General features: G+C 33.9%; 1 protein-coding gene across 1 annotated transcript; it reads left to right on the forward strand.

The window, feature by feature from the left end:
• Positions 1-422: 422 nt before the first annotated feature.
• LOC109177541 (zinc-finger homeodomain protein 2-like) lies at positions 423-1,715 on the forward strand. Its single transcript, XM_019326921.1, has one exon. The coding sequence runs from the start codon at positions 612-614 to the stop codon at positions 1,323-1,325; it is 714 nt and encodes a 237-aa protein (XP_019182466.1). The 5' UTR covers positions 423-611; the 3' UTR covers positions 1,326-1,715.
• Positions 1,716-13,879: the final 12,164 nt, after the last annotated feature.

Here is a 13,879-nt window from a genome sequence, read left to right on the forward strand (position 1 = left end):
TTGTGCATTCTAGTTTTTAAAAAGAGGTCCAAAGTTTGAACCATCTTTGGTATAGAAAAATCAATTTGGTCAGAATTTTGTCACTTAATTGGATCGATCCAGTGTAAATAGGAATAAGTCTGAGTATGATACGAGCTTAAAAGTGCCATCATACGATTAGGGAATTTTTAACACACCCTTACAAAAAGAAAAAAAAAACAATTTATTTTGATGTAATCAAATCCAAAAATTCATTAATGACTTGCTATCACAAAATATTAGAATTTTAATAACTCGCTTACAAAATTTCAGGCAACAAAGTTACCGGCTTAACCTTGATGGATAGCTATCTCATGGCTTGTTGTTGAGAGCAATTGAGTAACGGATAGTTTGTGGAAATTATTGAATAGTAGAAAGTAAAGGGTAGTGGTAAAAAAAAAAAAGTGAGAAGTGAAAAAGACCGGCATTACTATGTTGCCGGTGGTTGTCTTGTTGTGGTTAAGGTTAGATATACAGAGGTATATATAGAGAGAGAGTGGTGAATGGAGATTACGGAAGATAATTAGTTGGGGAAATTAGCGTACGATTTGGCTAAGTATAAGAAGAGCTAAGAGCTAAGAGAAGAAGAAAGCATGGAGTTTGAGGATCAAGAGGAGCAGAAGGGAGAAGAAGGAGATATAGAGATGGGGGCGAGTTATGACTCGCTGGGGAACTCGAAGCCAACTCAGCCGAAAATGGCGTCCATGAGCCCCGGCGGCGGCGGCGGAGTGATGGCGCCACTTCAGATGAGGAAGCCGCGGTACAGGGAGTGCCTGAGGAACCACGCGGTGGGGATCGGCGGGCACGCGGTGGACGGTTGCGGCGAGTTCATGGCCGCCGGGGAGGACGGCAGCGTCGACGCCCTCAAATGCGCCGCCTGTAACTGCCACCGCAATTTCCACCGCAAGGAGACGGAAACCGCCGCCGCCGCCACCGCCCTAGTCCACTTCGGCTACCACCCCCACCCAACCGGGTACCTCCACCACCACCTCCCTCCGCCCCAGCACCGCCCTCTCGCGCTTCCCTCCACCTCCGGCGGCGGCGCCGCCGCTTACAGAGAAGAAATGATGGATGACATGGACTTATCGAACCCGAACAGCGGCGGCGCGTCGAAGAAACGGTTCAGAACAAAGTTCAGCCAGGAGCAAAAGGACAAAATGTTCGAGCTGGCGGAGAAGCTGGAGTGGCGGATTCAGAAGCAAGACGAGGCGGCGGTGCAGCAGCTCTGCAACGATTACGGCATTAGAAGGCACGTTTTCAAGGTCTGGATGCACAACAACAAGCACACCCTCGGTAAAAAACCTTAAAAAATCCAAAAAACAAAAAACATGGAGATCGAAGATGATGAACACCCTGACAATTTATCTCCACTTTTAGGGCATTCCATGATAAAAATCTGTGCTTTTTCTGGGGAACTTAGTGGTGAAAATCATTAGATTAGGCCAAAAACTAGGGCTTTTTTTTTCTTCTTCTTCTTTTTCTTGCCAGCTGACTCCATGAATGGAAGATGATGATGATGACTAGTAGTAGCAGTAGTAGCATTAATTTCTATGGAGTTCTTCTTGTCTCTGAAATGGAGTAATATTGTGGGTGCATGTTAAGATGAAGTTATGTTAAGGCTGGCTGTATTGCATGTACCCTTATGACATATTCCTTTTTCTGGGTTTTCTGAAACTAGCCCTCTTGATGTGGCTCTACATGAGTTATTGTGTTTTCTTGCTCTCTATATTCTTCTTCTGATACCATTATTTGTAGTGTGCAAAGCTAGCAGCTTTTAATGGCTTCTGAGGTCAAGAAAATGTTGAGAGAGATTAGCTGCAGCTGATGAGAAATGTGTCTTCTTCTTCTTTAATATTTTTTTTTTTTTTTTTTGAGTGTTAAGAGAAACTCACAGTCACTATTATCTGGTTGTCTACAACTATCTGACTCAAATCAAGAAGGTCAATAGACAACTCGACTTGTAACATTGTGGTTAATGAGTTTCTTCAATTCTTGAATCTTGAGTGTACAGACAAAGAGGGATGGATTGATTGAAATGGGGGAGGACTCATCTTCTCTCTCTTGCTCTCACTCACTCTCTCACTGCTGGGCATGTTCTCTGAAATGTGAATGCTTTTTCAGAGTCAGAATTCATTGAAATGTACCTTTCTTTGCATTTCTTTCTTTAATTTCTTTCCCCTCACTTCAATGGTGGACAAGGAAGTGATGAAGTGAATGACTAAGGTAGATGCAGTAGTAATGGCACTCTATGGGAATACTGCTAGTAGCTAGCCTTCTTTCTGCTTTAATTGTTTGATGGAATTAAAGGCTTAAAGCTCCCCACATCTATTCCTTTCTTCTGAGTTGTTAATAAAGCTGTATATATATGTGTGTGTGTTTGAGTGGGTAATTTCCACTTCATTTCTTGCATCTCTTCACCTCTTTCTTGATAAGTTGCATTAGCTATCTATAGTCTATGCCACCAAATCTAGGAGGAAAAACCTAGTAATTTGAGATAATTGGTAAGTGAGTTACAAATGTAACTACGATGTCAAATGATTGACTAATTGTTCGGAATGAAACTTTCCAAACTGACTAGCAGGCTTCGATGAGTCGAGGCATAGTTTCAACATAGTGGTCTCGACCAATTGTTTTGTATGAATCAAACCTTTCAAATTAATTAGGCTTTGATGGGTCGGGTATAATTCCAACACAGTAGTCTTGGCGAGTTGTCCAATAGAAATCGAACCTTCCAAATTGACTAGGCTTTGACGGGTCGGGTATAATTCAAACATAGTAGTCTCAGCCAGTTGTTCAGTAGGAATCAAATTAAACCTTCCAAACTGACTAGACTTTGATGGGTCGGGGTATAATTCCAACACAATAGTCTTGACGGGTTGTTCAATAAGAATCAGACCTTCCAAATTTACTAGGCTTTGATATGTTGGGTCGGGTATAATTCAAATATAGTAGTTTCGGCCAATTGTGCGGTAGGAATTAAATTAAACCTTCCAAACTAACTAGGCTTTGATGAGTAGGGGTTTGATGGGTAGGGGTTTAATTCCAAGTTCCAACATAGTAGTTCACCTAGGAACCATAATCATGCATGGATTGAAACACAATACTATTATTTGTTCAGATGTTCACTCTGGATAAAAGCCCATCTTATGACTATAATCAGCAAAGGACCAAAATGAGATAAACTAGCTACTTTAAGCTGTTATAGCTGACCGGCTCAAAACAAAAGATCAATAAATAATTCCCACGGGAAGTAGATCGAACTTTAAACTTTATAGTTACGAAACTAACTTTTGACCAACTTCGCTAGGATTGTTCCGAACACAATACTATGTTTGTTTTGGGAACAACTAGAGATATAGTTATGTATATACATGAAATCACAATCTCTAGTCTAATATTATTTTAGCAGCATGATGTTCTAATGTTGTTGAATTAAAATAGTAATTGAGTAATTCTTGTGCATGATTGAGGTTGTCTGCAGTGCACCTAGGGAAGGGGTTTGATGAAATCTGGCTCTTTGCATTTTTCTGGCTAATCTTGTTGTTGTCATTTTCCATGTTATGTATTATCACTTTACTATATATGATATAGAATATTGTTCTCTTGGGAAGGAAAATTGTGTTTTGAAAATCAGATGATGTCTGGAACAGTAACATAACAGTAATACTATATAGTATTCTAGTGTGCTTATTCACAGGAAAAAAAAAAAAAAAAAAAAAAAAAAAACTCGAATCCAAATGTGGGTAAAGTCCATATTCAAGAAAGCCAATAGATCCAAAGCTTGATTCTCCAATTCCTTTCTTTTTTATATTTTTTATTTTATATATTTTATTTTGTTTTCCAACCCTTCTTGTCATTACTTTTTTCTTTTTTAATGTTCCAAAGGGAACATGTGGGCACTACTGCAACACAAGAGTCTTCTGCATTATAATATTCCTACATGTCCCTCTCTAGCTATCTCACTTTGTGGGGGTGTCTATCTCCGCCTGTGTTATGGTCCGGGTCCACTACACTCGATTAATCTCGTCCGTCCGATTTCGCGAGATATAAGAGTTGGTCGAAAGGGAATTGTCACTGGTAAGAATCGAACTCAGATTATCCTAAATATCATCCACACAAAAAAGCTCATTATATTTGTCACTTAATTAATTTTAGTCTTCAACTATTAATCTATTATATTCATGTCACTCTTGATTCTTCATTCAACTTTTAGTCATTCTCCATTATAACGGAAAGAAAATTATAAATTTTCAAAATCCAAACTAAAAAGTGATTATATACTCGTAGTATATAAAGATTGAGCCTAGAATTCCCTTGAGAAGATTGCACTTGTTTTGAATGAATTTTCTCAAATTTGATTAAAATTGGAGGGAAAAGAGGGTGACATGTATGTTTAATCAACTCATAGTACTCAAAAATAATATGTAAAGTGTCACAAGGGATGTATTATTGGACAAAATTACAAAAATATGACAAGTGATTGTGTACGATCTACTAGCTAGTATTATATTAATTCTCAGTGTATTTGATTGTGATCCGTAATTTGCTTTGTAAGTATTCTGGAAAAGTAGCAATCTCTCTGTATGGTAAAAGTCGAATCTTCTTTTTTAGTAAAAGAAAATGTATTTATATTATTACTAGTCACAAGTATGCCTATTGCGCAAAACACCGTACCCCATGACTGATGAACATTATTACTCTATATTAATTATATATTCTAGAAGTAAATATATCTCCAAATTTCTTATAGAATGACAATAACAAATAGTGCAACACTATGTAATAGTTAAGTATTAGTTTGAAATCAAATGCAAACAAAAATATTGAAATGTAGTACACTACTACATGTGGATTATACTTTGTTGAAAACTCATTTACGGGCCAAATTTGTTTATACTAATAGATGTATTGAATATTGCAAAACAACCCATTTATTTGTAAATTTGTTAATAAATGACACTTTTAGTCAACTAATTATGTGTAAATGTGATACTAAATGATCTTTAAGAATGACTATACATTAGAAAATCCTCAATGATAACTGGAAATTGATAAAACGTTGGAGGGATGATCAAGTAGTATCCAGCAATTATATTGTGGACCGCGGTCCACAAAGTTTTATAGACCATGGTCCAAAACGACAGACACTATAGTGTATCTAAACCGGCACTGTCTCACGTATTATTTTTATTATATTATCAAATGAAAATGCAATTGAATTGATATAAAATTGTAGTTGTGTTGAAGTAAAACTACAGTGTATACCTATTATACACTAATTATTTTTTTTTTGAAGGTTACTATACACTAATTATTAGTCGTTGCATTATATTATGCATTGAGCAATTGCGGGCATGTGTCCTTTTTGTACTACCCTCATCATCTTTAGAAAGGAGTGTATGTATGGTAGAGACACTACCCTTTCCACTTTAATCACATGTACATTGCTTATCTTAAAAAACAAACCTAATCTACATTCACTTTATGAAGGCATGTGGATGGGTTTTATGTTGTTGCTTATTATTATTGTTAAGGTTAGCTAAGTTTCCCTAATGGGTACTTCTTCTTTAGTTTACTACAAAAGTTGATTCAATAACTTTGGTATTGAAATCATTGCCACTGCACTTGAATTTAGTGCACTCATGTCTATGCTAAATTTGCATATATCACACTTCTATGCCCTTTTTTTTTGGATGCACATTGTTAAGGGAAACTTATTATAGCATTCTTATTTTTGTTAGAATATAACGCTTAGCTTTAAAAATGATCTCTTTTAATTAAAAGCAATGTTATATTTCTCTCAAAATATCTATTTGTTTATGTGGTAATATAATATTTGGTTAGTTATTTTATCTTCATTTTTATCTTTAAATCTAGAATTTTTTTGTACGTATTTGTTATGTTTTCTACCGTTATTTTGTTTTGTCCATTTTTGTTTGGGTTTTGGGTTTTTGTCCTCTAGAGACTAGAATGCAAATACCAATTTTAGGTAGAAACCAAAACTCTAGGAATCCCCTCCATTCTTTTTAATTTTAACTTGTTTAATATATATATATATATATATATATATATATATATATATATATATATATATATATATATATAAGTTCCCTTGCAGTTGTACAATTAAATCTGAGCCATTGATCTTGCTTAAATCAACGTTCAAGATTATTAAAATTTTTTTTTAAAAAAAAAATCGCGGTGGCAATTTGGTAATTTTTGCATCTAGGTCAAATTTAAGGTGATGAGTGATTTTTGGGATTAAGGTGCGTGAGTTTTGTACTTAAGTTGCGTGTGTCTTGTGCTTAAGGTGCGTGAGTTTTGTGCTTAAGGTGCGTGTGTTTTATGCTTAAGGTGCGTGAGTTTTGTGCTTAAGGAACGTGGGTTTGTGTTTAATGTGAGTAGTTGTTGAAACTTAAGGTGCGTGTGTTTTTTAATGTGCGTTGTTTTCCTCCTTAAGGTGCGTCAGTTGTGTGAAACTTAAAGTGAACCATTTTTAAAACCTGGTCTGTGTTCTTAAGATGCTTTGTTGTATGCTTAATGTGCGTGGTTTGTGTTCTTAAGGTGTGTTGTTTGTGTGCTTAAGGTACGTGGGTTGTGTACTTAAGATACACCATTTTAATACTTAAGATGCGTTCCTTCGCATAACCGCACGAAAACCTCTCCACGCACATGAACCATTTCATATATATATATATATATATATATATATATATATATATAGGCCGGGTTTTTAATTTTGTATGTGAGTAGGTGGGGCGAAATTAAGATTAAATTTCAAAAATGGAGAAAGAATGATTTTAGTCATCAACCTATTATGATTTTACCATAGAATTTGGACCCTGCCTACCTTCATCACTTAGCTATGGTGCAACGTTGACTAGCAATACTAATGGAATATATGCACCAATTATATATTGCATTACACTTTATTCACATCCACAATAATTTCTACTCTAAACATTACAAATGAAAATCATTGCATTCCATGCAACACACGACCAAAGGTGACACACAAAGATTCTTTTGGATTGCCCGACTTTGTGAAAACCATAAAATTACATATTAATTTGCCTGGAACGTTACGCTGTGAGCACATGTCCACCTTGCAAGGTGGGCACAATTTCATATTTATAATTTCTATACTGTACATTCATAATTTTTATACTGTAGATCAATAATTTCTATACTGTAGATTCATAAAATTTATACTTTAGATTCATAATTTCTAAACCATAGATTCATAATTTAAATACAGTAGATTCATAATTTTTCTATATTGCAAATTCATAATATCTGTACTGTATATTCATAATTTCTGTACTATAAATTCATAATTTCTAAACTGTATAGTTATCAAATTATGAACATATAGTTCTCTGATTTGTGAAAACAGAGTTCAACAATTGAAATCTAAAGTATAAATTTTATGAACCTACAGTATAGAAATTATGAATCTACAGTATAAAAATTATGAATATGGAATCGTGCCCACCTTGCAAGGTGGGCATGTGCTCACAGTATAATTTGCCAAAGTTGAAATCTCTACAAGAAATTATATGCACTTGATGGGCCACTGGTTCAATTTTTACATTGGTCCCAATCTAGGGGCAAATTATGTTGTGCATCCGTATGCACCATGCACATGGTGCATACGGATGCAAAAACGACGTTGTTTTAATAAAACGCGCGTCTCCCCTTAAAAAAAAAAAATCAGGTTCGATTCCCAGCAACAACATATGAACTAAAATTCCATAATCAATGAACTATAATTCCATAATTGATCTGATGAACTATAATTCCATAATCTAATCTATGAACTAAAAATTCCAGAATGAATGAACTAAAATTCCATAATCTATAAGCTAAAATTTCAGAATCGATGAACTACAATTCCATAATCGATGAACTATAATTCCATAATCAATGAACTATAATTCCTTAATCTATGAACTAAAATTCCAGAATAAATGAACATTATAATGTTGTTGCTGGGAATCGAACCTGAATTTTGTTTAAAGGAAAGACACGCATTTTTTAATAAAACAACGTCGTTTTGGCATCCGTATGCACCATGCACGGTGCATACGGATGCACAGCATAACGATTGCAATCTAGGTGGTAATACATCCACCGAGGCATTGAGTACATATATGTTATTGGGTTGAAACTTTAGGCCCATTTAAATGGGCCGAAATTCAAGTCTAACTATTAAGATCTCAATCTTTTGGCAAATTATGTTGTGTAACTGTGGTGCACACGGTTGCAAAAACGACATCGTTTTGAGTAAAAATGTGTGTTCGACTTTAAAAAAACAATTGAACTATATATCCAGAATGAATGAAAATGAAAAAATCAGTTTTGATTTCCGTCAACGTTTTTAACGACTCCAATCTTTTGTTAATTTCAATTTGTCTCAATTTTTTTTTTTTATTACAGAAGAAGGGGATACCCACATGCATACACAGTAATCTATGAACCTTAGACCTCCCACATAAGGGAGCAATCAAATATCAGTGCACCACGAGTCATTTGGTTCAATTTGTCTCAAATTACACGCACAAAATTTAACTCTTACTTAAATATTTGATATTATAATTACACTAACAATCTGGTTATCAACTATGTCAAAATGTTATTGAGTTTGCAAAATGTAAAATTTGAAAAAGTTATAGAGCAGTTCTCACTCCAACATTTGAAGAAAAATGTTTATCAAATCACTTTAATGCTCTCACTTTGCAAGTTGCACGATACCTTCCCTCAAAATTTTTGAAGTGTTCATTTTATTCTAAAGTTCTACTCTTATTTTCAAATTTTTGATGTAGATATTTTTTTTGGAACTCACATGAAAAATAATTTATCATTATCTGTCATATCAGGAAGTAAAAGACTCATACTATCGCGCAATGTAACGAGTTCTATTACGTGTATTCACAAATTCTACTCCATCATTTTTACTTCATGACATGTCGTCATTTTTTTATTAGGAACGCTATGTCATTTACAATCCCGGCGTATTTCGGATGCTTGAAGGCTTCCTGTCTATCACTGACTGAAATCTCGAACTTTGAAAGAATTTATATCATGATTTACGGCAAACACAGATTAGTTATTTTTGTTATTTGGGTCCCTGGAAAGGTGTCTACATCAAGAATTTGTGAGAATGAGTAAAAGTTAAGAGTAAAAAATGTGAGTAAATGTAGTATTTTATGAGTGTAACAATCTAATAAGAAGACAGCTTCAAGGTGATTGGACAACACTATGTCAGCTTCAATGGTGTCCATTTCTTGACAGCTTAAAGACGGTGCCGACTTCCATGGCGGATAGATGGTGACAGACTTCCGATAACCCAAACATCTCTAACCCGAAGAAGCTAGTTATTTTAAGAAAAATTAGATTTATATTCAGAAAATAAAAACTGTAAATAAATTATTTATTTATTAACGAATTTTTGTATGTAAAAATATTGAAATTTATTGATATATATTTAAGTTATTTCTCTTTAATTTGTTACTAAATTCGTATTTATTTTGGTATTTAGTACACCACTGCACGTTGTGGACGTGACATGTTTTAATAAAGATATAATTATATAATAAAGTATAAAAAATGTTGTAAATTAAAGGTTTAATTGAAACAAAATCAACCGTTTGGGAGTTAACTTTATGTTAGATAGGTGTTAAAATTGAGGGCAAAAATATACAATTAAATCTTTTAATCTTTTCTTCTCAAATTTGTTTTTCCTCCCTCACAAGATCATATTTTGAACCAAATATTTTGTCATTTCTTCTTCAATTCTTCTCCATAACTATCACATAAAATCAAGGATTATTTTTCTTTTCATCTCCGTTTCTTATCAAATAAAATCAAGAATTCCTTAATCAAATTCTAGAATCCTAGTTTTAATTGCCCCGCAAATCGAAGTATAAGTTTACGAGGATGGGCTGGGATTGATGAATAATGAATTCAACAGAGATGTGTATACTTATTCAACATAAAGTATTATGTCCAAACAACTAGCAAACATTCAAATGTTAATTTACACGTCATGCATTGTATTGTCATGTTCAACAAGTCTACCCAACTCTCAAAACAACACAATGGTCCCTACATATCACATGATTTTATCTTATAGCTATGGAGAATAAATGAGGAAGAAATGGCAACACATTTGGTTCAAAATATGATCTTGTGATGGAGGAGAAATAAATTGAAGAAGAAAATGTATGTTAAATGATTTGGTTTTATATTTTTGCCTCAATTTTAACACCTATCTAACGGAGAGTTAACTAAATGACTAAAATTAGAACAAAATCAATAGTTAAGGGACTAATTTTGGTCAAATTAAAAGTCAATAACAGAAATTGGTAAAAGTCAATAATCGAATGACTATTTCTGAAATTAATTCTAAATCAAACTAGCTTGAATTGGATGACTATACGAAGCGGTTGGTTCATGGATAGAATGGTACACGAGGTTCCAAATTCGACTCCTATTAATCTTCTCGATTTAAGCAAATTATTTATAAATAATCTATATTAATTTATTTTTCTGTGACTATTTATCAATTAAGGTCGTAAAATTATTTAGGCAAAGTATGTACCCTTTCAATTCAAAGAGTTCTGCTTGAAACTGATTGCAAGATGGCTATGAAATACCTTACTGGAGATGGCAGAACTAGGACCACTTTCAGTATAAAATGTTTCTCTCTCTCTTTTTCTTTTTTTTTTTTCTTTTTTAATCAGATGTTTCTAGTTAAATATAGACTTACTCAAAATGTGACAAACTTGGTGGGACTACAAATAATTAAAGTGGAAATAAAGTCTTTGCCTTTATTTACATAATACTCCCTTTATGTTTCTAGGTAAATATAAACTTAATCTTGTAGGATTGAAATGTATATTCATAATGTAAAATGACTGAGATGTATTCGTGGCACATCATCATCATCCTCATCATCATCATCATTATTATTATTATTATTATTATTATTATTATTATTATTATTATTATTATTATAAAAAAAAATCACAATCCCTATTACTCGAGAATGGTGTGCATTGAATAAACCACATTCCTCTGTAATAACACGCAAGCTACATAAGAAAGGTAAATTGCATCAGGAAGACCGTACCCTTGTGCAACGGGCCAAATAGTACTAAGAATATCTTATACAACACCCTTGATCGAAAAGGTGATGACAAGAATTAAAGTCGTGACCGACCTTTTGATACGAAAGTCATGCTTCATCCACTCGTTTATCGTTTTAAGACCTTTTTTTTTTTTTCGAAATGCTACATTTGCAATAGGTGTTATTAGTATTCACATGAATGTTGAGAAACAAAAAGATCAATTTTTTTTTTTTTTTAATGTAAAAGTGGCAACAGGTTGGACAAGAATATAATATAGAAGGGATCATAAAAGAGGGTGTAATCAAATGTTCGCACATTTTGAACACAATTAATGTATATTTCCCATCAAACACCACTCAACTAGTTAATTAATTCAAAATAAATTTATAATTTTGTTTTGTTAATCATAGTAAGGGTGGCAAATCTATCTCCCAGGTATGTGTGGTTGTAAATAGATTTGGAATTCATGAATAATATATTATACTTTTCTCTTTTAATTTTCCCTCCTAATGTTCATTTTCTGGCATGAAAATAAAATTATTTTTATTTATTAGCAATCATGAATTGGTTAATTCTTATTTTTTTAATTTACAAAAAAGTCCTCAACCGCTATCTAAAAGTGCATTATGTGTGAAACTCATCTTGTAACTTGGAATGCACATCTGCTACATGAAAGTGCATGCGCTCTAGATATATAAAGTCCGCCTTATAACCCTAGGTGACAAATAACCACAATAAGATAAACTAGTTAATTTTGCTCATAGCTTACTATTTAGCTCAAAGTGAGAAAGCGTCCAAAGTAAAGCTCGCTTTGTAACCCTAACCGACAAATTACCACAATGAAATAAATCAACTTATATTTTACCTAGTTGATCGGTTCAAATTGAAAAAACACCACGATAAAACCTATTTTTTGACTCTAGCAAATGACCAAAAAGATAAACCACTATAGAATTGGTTTATGCTATCCATAGTCAAAATGGTTATCATGTAATATTGTGTGTGGTCATTTAACGTGGCATTAAATGATTGGATGGTTACTCAATCAAGCAAATCTCCCCCCTCTATTTAATGCCTTGGGAATTGCCAACCAAAAAAAAAACAAAAAAAACAAAAAAAACAACAAAGATACTACGTAGTACCTGATGGCTATTTTTGGTATCAAACTCTCTTCTTCCCTCTTCTTCTTCTTCTTCACTATCCTCGTTGCCGGGTTGATCATATCTCCGGCAGTTGCAACGCGGAGGTTTCCCCGCTCACAGATCGACACTCCTCCGAGCGCCCTCCGGTCGACGATGCCCAAACTTGAGTCCAGTTACGGCGGCGCTGCTGTTGCCACTCCGACGTCTCCCACCTTACAGAATTATCATGAGACTCCGAGCGCTCGCCGCCGGTCGATGATCGATGCTCAGTCCAGTGACAGCGCTCCTGCCCCCGGCTACTAAACGCCGGCACTCTGATTAAGCGCTTTAATTTCACGTACACGGTACACCCGAAAACCGATGGAGAAACAATAATCAAGTAATGCGGAAACGATATATATGATGTCTGTTTTTCTTTCTTCTTCTTCTTCTTTTTTTTTTTTTTTTTTTTTTTTTTATGCATGTAAAGTGTGAGTATATATATATGCCTTATCGTTGTGTGGAGTAAACCGGAGATGCATGTTTGCTATCTCCGATCAGCTCCGATCTATATATCTTCTGAGGTTTATCTATGAATTTCTTTCTCCTTTTGGCTAATTTTCTCTATTATGATTTTGGATCCCTCATATCAGGAGGAGCGATTGGGATAACTCTTGGTTAGTTAGGTAATTGGTTTAAATTTATAATCATAAAATTTTAAGTTTAATTTGAGTCGGTTAATGGGCTAAGATCAAAAGACAATGGTCCTATTCGGTAAAATGGCGGTTAGCTGTTAGTTTGTGTTAATTAGAGAGTATAAATAGTTGATAATAACATTAGCTGATTGTAGAAAAGTGTTGGGTAAATGAGTTGTTAGCTGATATCGGTTTGATATAATTTCTTTTCTCAAAAAGTTAATTGAAAAAGTTGCTTGGAGTAGCTTTTTGAATTTTAGCATTTTGGACTTACAAAAAGTTAATTAACCAAACATTTATATTGATATTTTAACTAAATCAAACAATTAATAGTAGTCAAATAAGTCAAAATTGACTATATGACAATGTTTTTTCTTGTAAATCAAATAGTTTGAGCTGGTTAGTTAATTCGCATGTTCTCTTAGTTCTTAACTGATCAATTCGATCAGAAAACAAATTTTATTGATTTACATCCTCCCACATTCTCTGTCGTCGGGTCGGAGTGTGGGGGGCCTTAGGGTTGGAGATTCAGCATTTTGGGATAAGAAAACAAATTTTATTCATAATATGCTTTGAGATACTAAGTGCGAGTTTTTGTGTAAATTAAAAGTAGGGGCTGGGAAGAAAGTTCTCTTATTAGTTTTAAACTTATTGGGCTGCATGCCGCCCGTTTACTTCAGTCAAAGTCAGAAAATCTTTTTGACATGGATAAATCTTATAAGGATACTTTAAGTACCACTAATTTTAATTAATTAATGACGCTTTAAGCTTATTTATTTATGGTAAGTGTTGTACTTAAAAGTATTTGCCACGTTTTAATTTCCAACATCACAAAACTCATCAGGTGATAGAAATATGATAGAATATTCCAAAGACAACACCCAATTTCAACGCCAATATAAAAATTAAAAAG

This window comes from Ipomoea nil, unplaced genomic scaffold (genome assembly GCF_001879475.1).
Source record: "Ipomoea nil cultivar Tokyo-kokei standard unplaced genomic scaffold, Asagao_1.1 scaffold0805, whole genome shotgun sequence".
In the NCBI taxonomy this organism is placed as follows: domain Eukaryota; kingdom Viridiplantae; phylum Streptophyta; class Magnoliopsida; order Solanales; family Convolvulaceae; genus Ipomoea; species Ipomoea nil.

What these genes read in the sequence shown, in the direction of transcription:
- LOC109177541 (XM_019326921.1), top strand. Translation starts at nt 612, where the DNA reads ATGGAGTTTGAGGATCAAGAGGAGCAGAAGGGAGAAGAAGGAGATATA.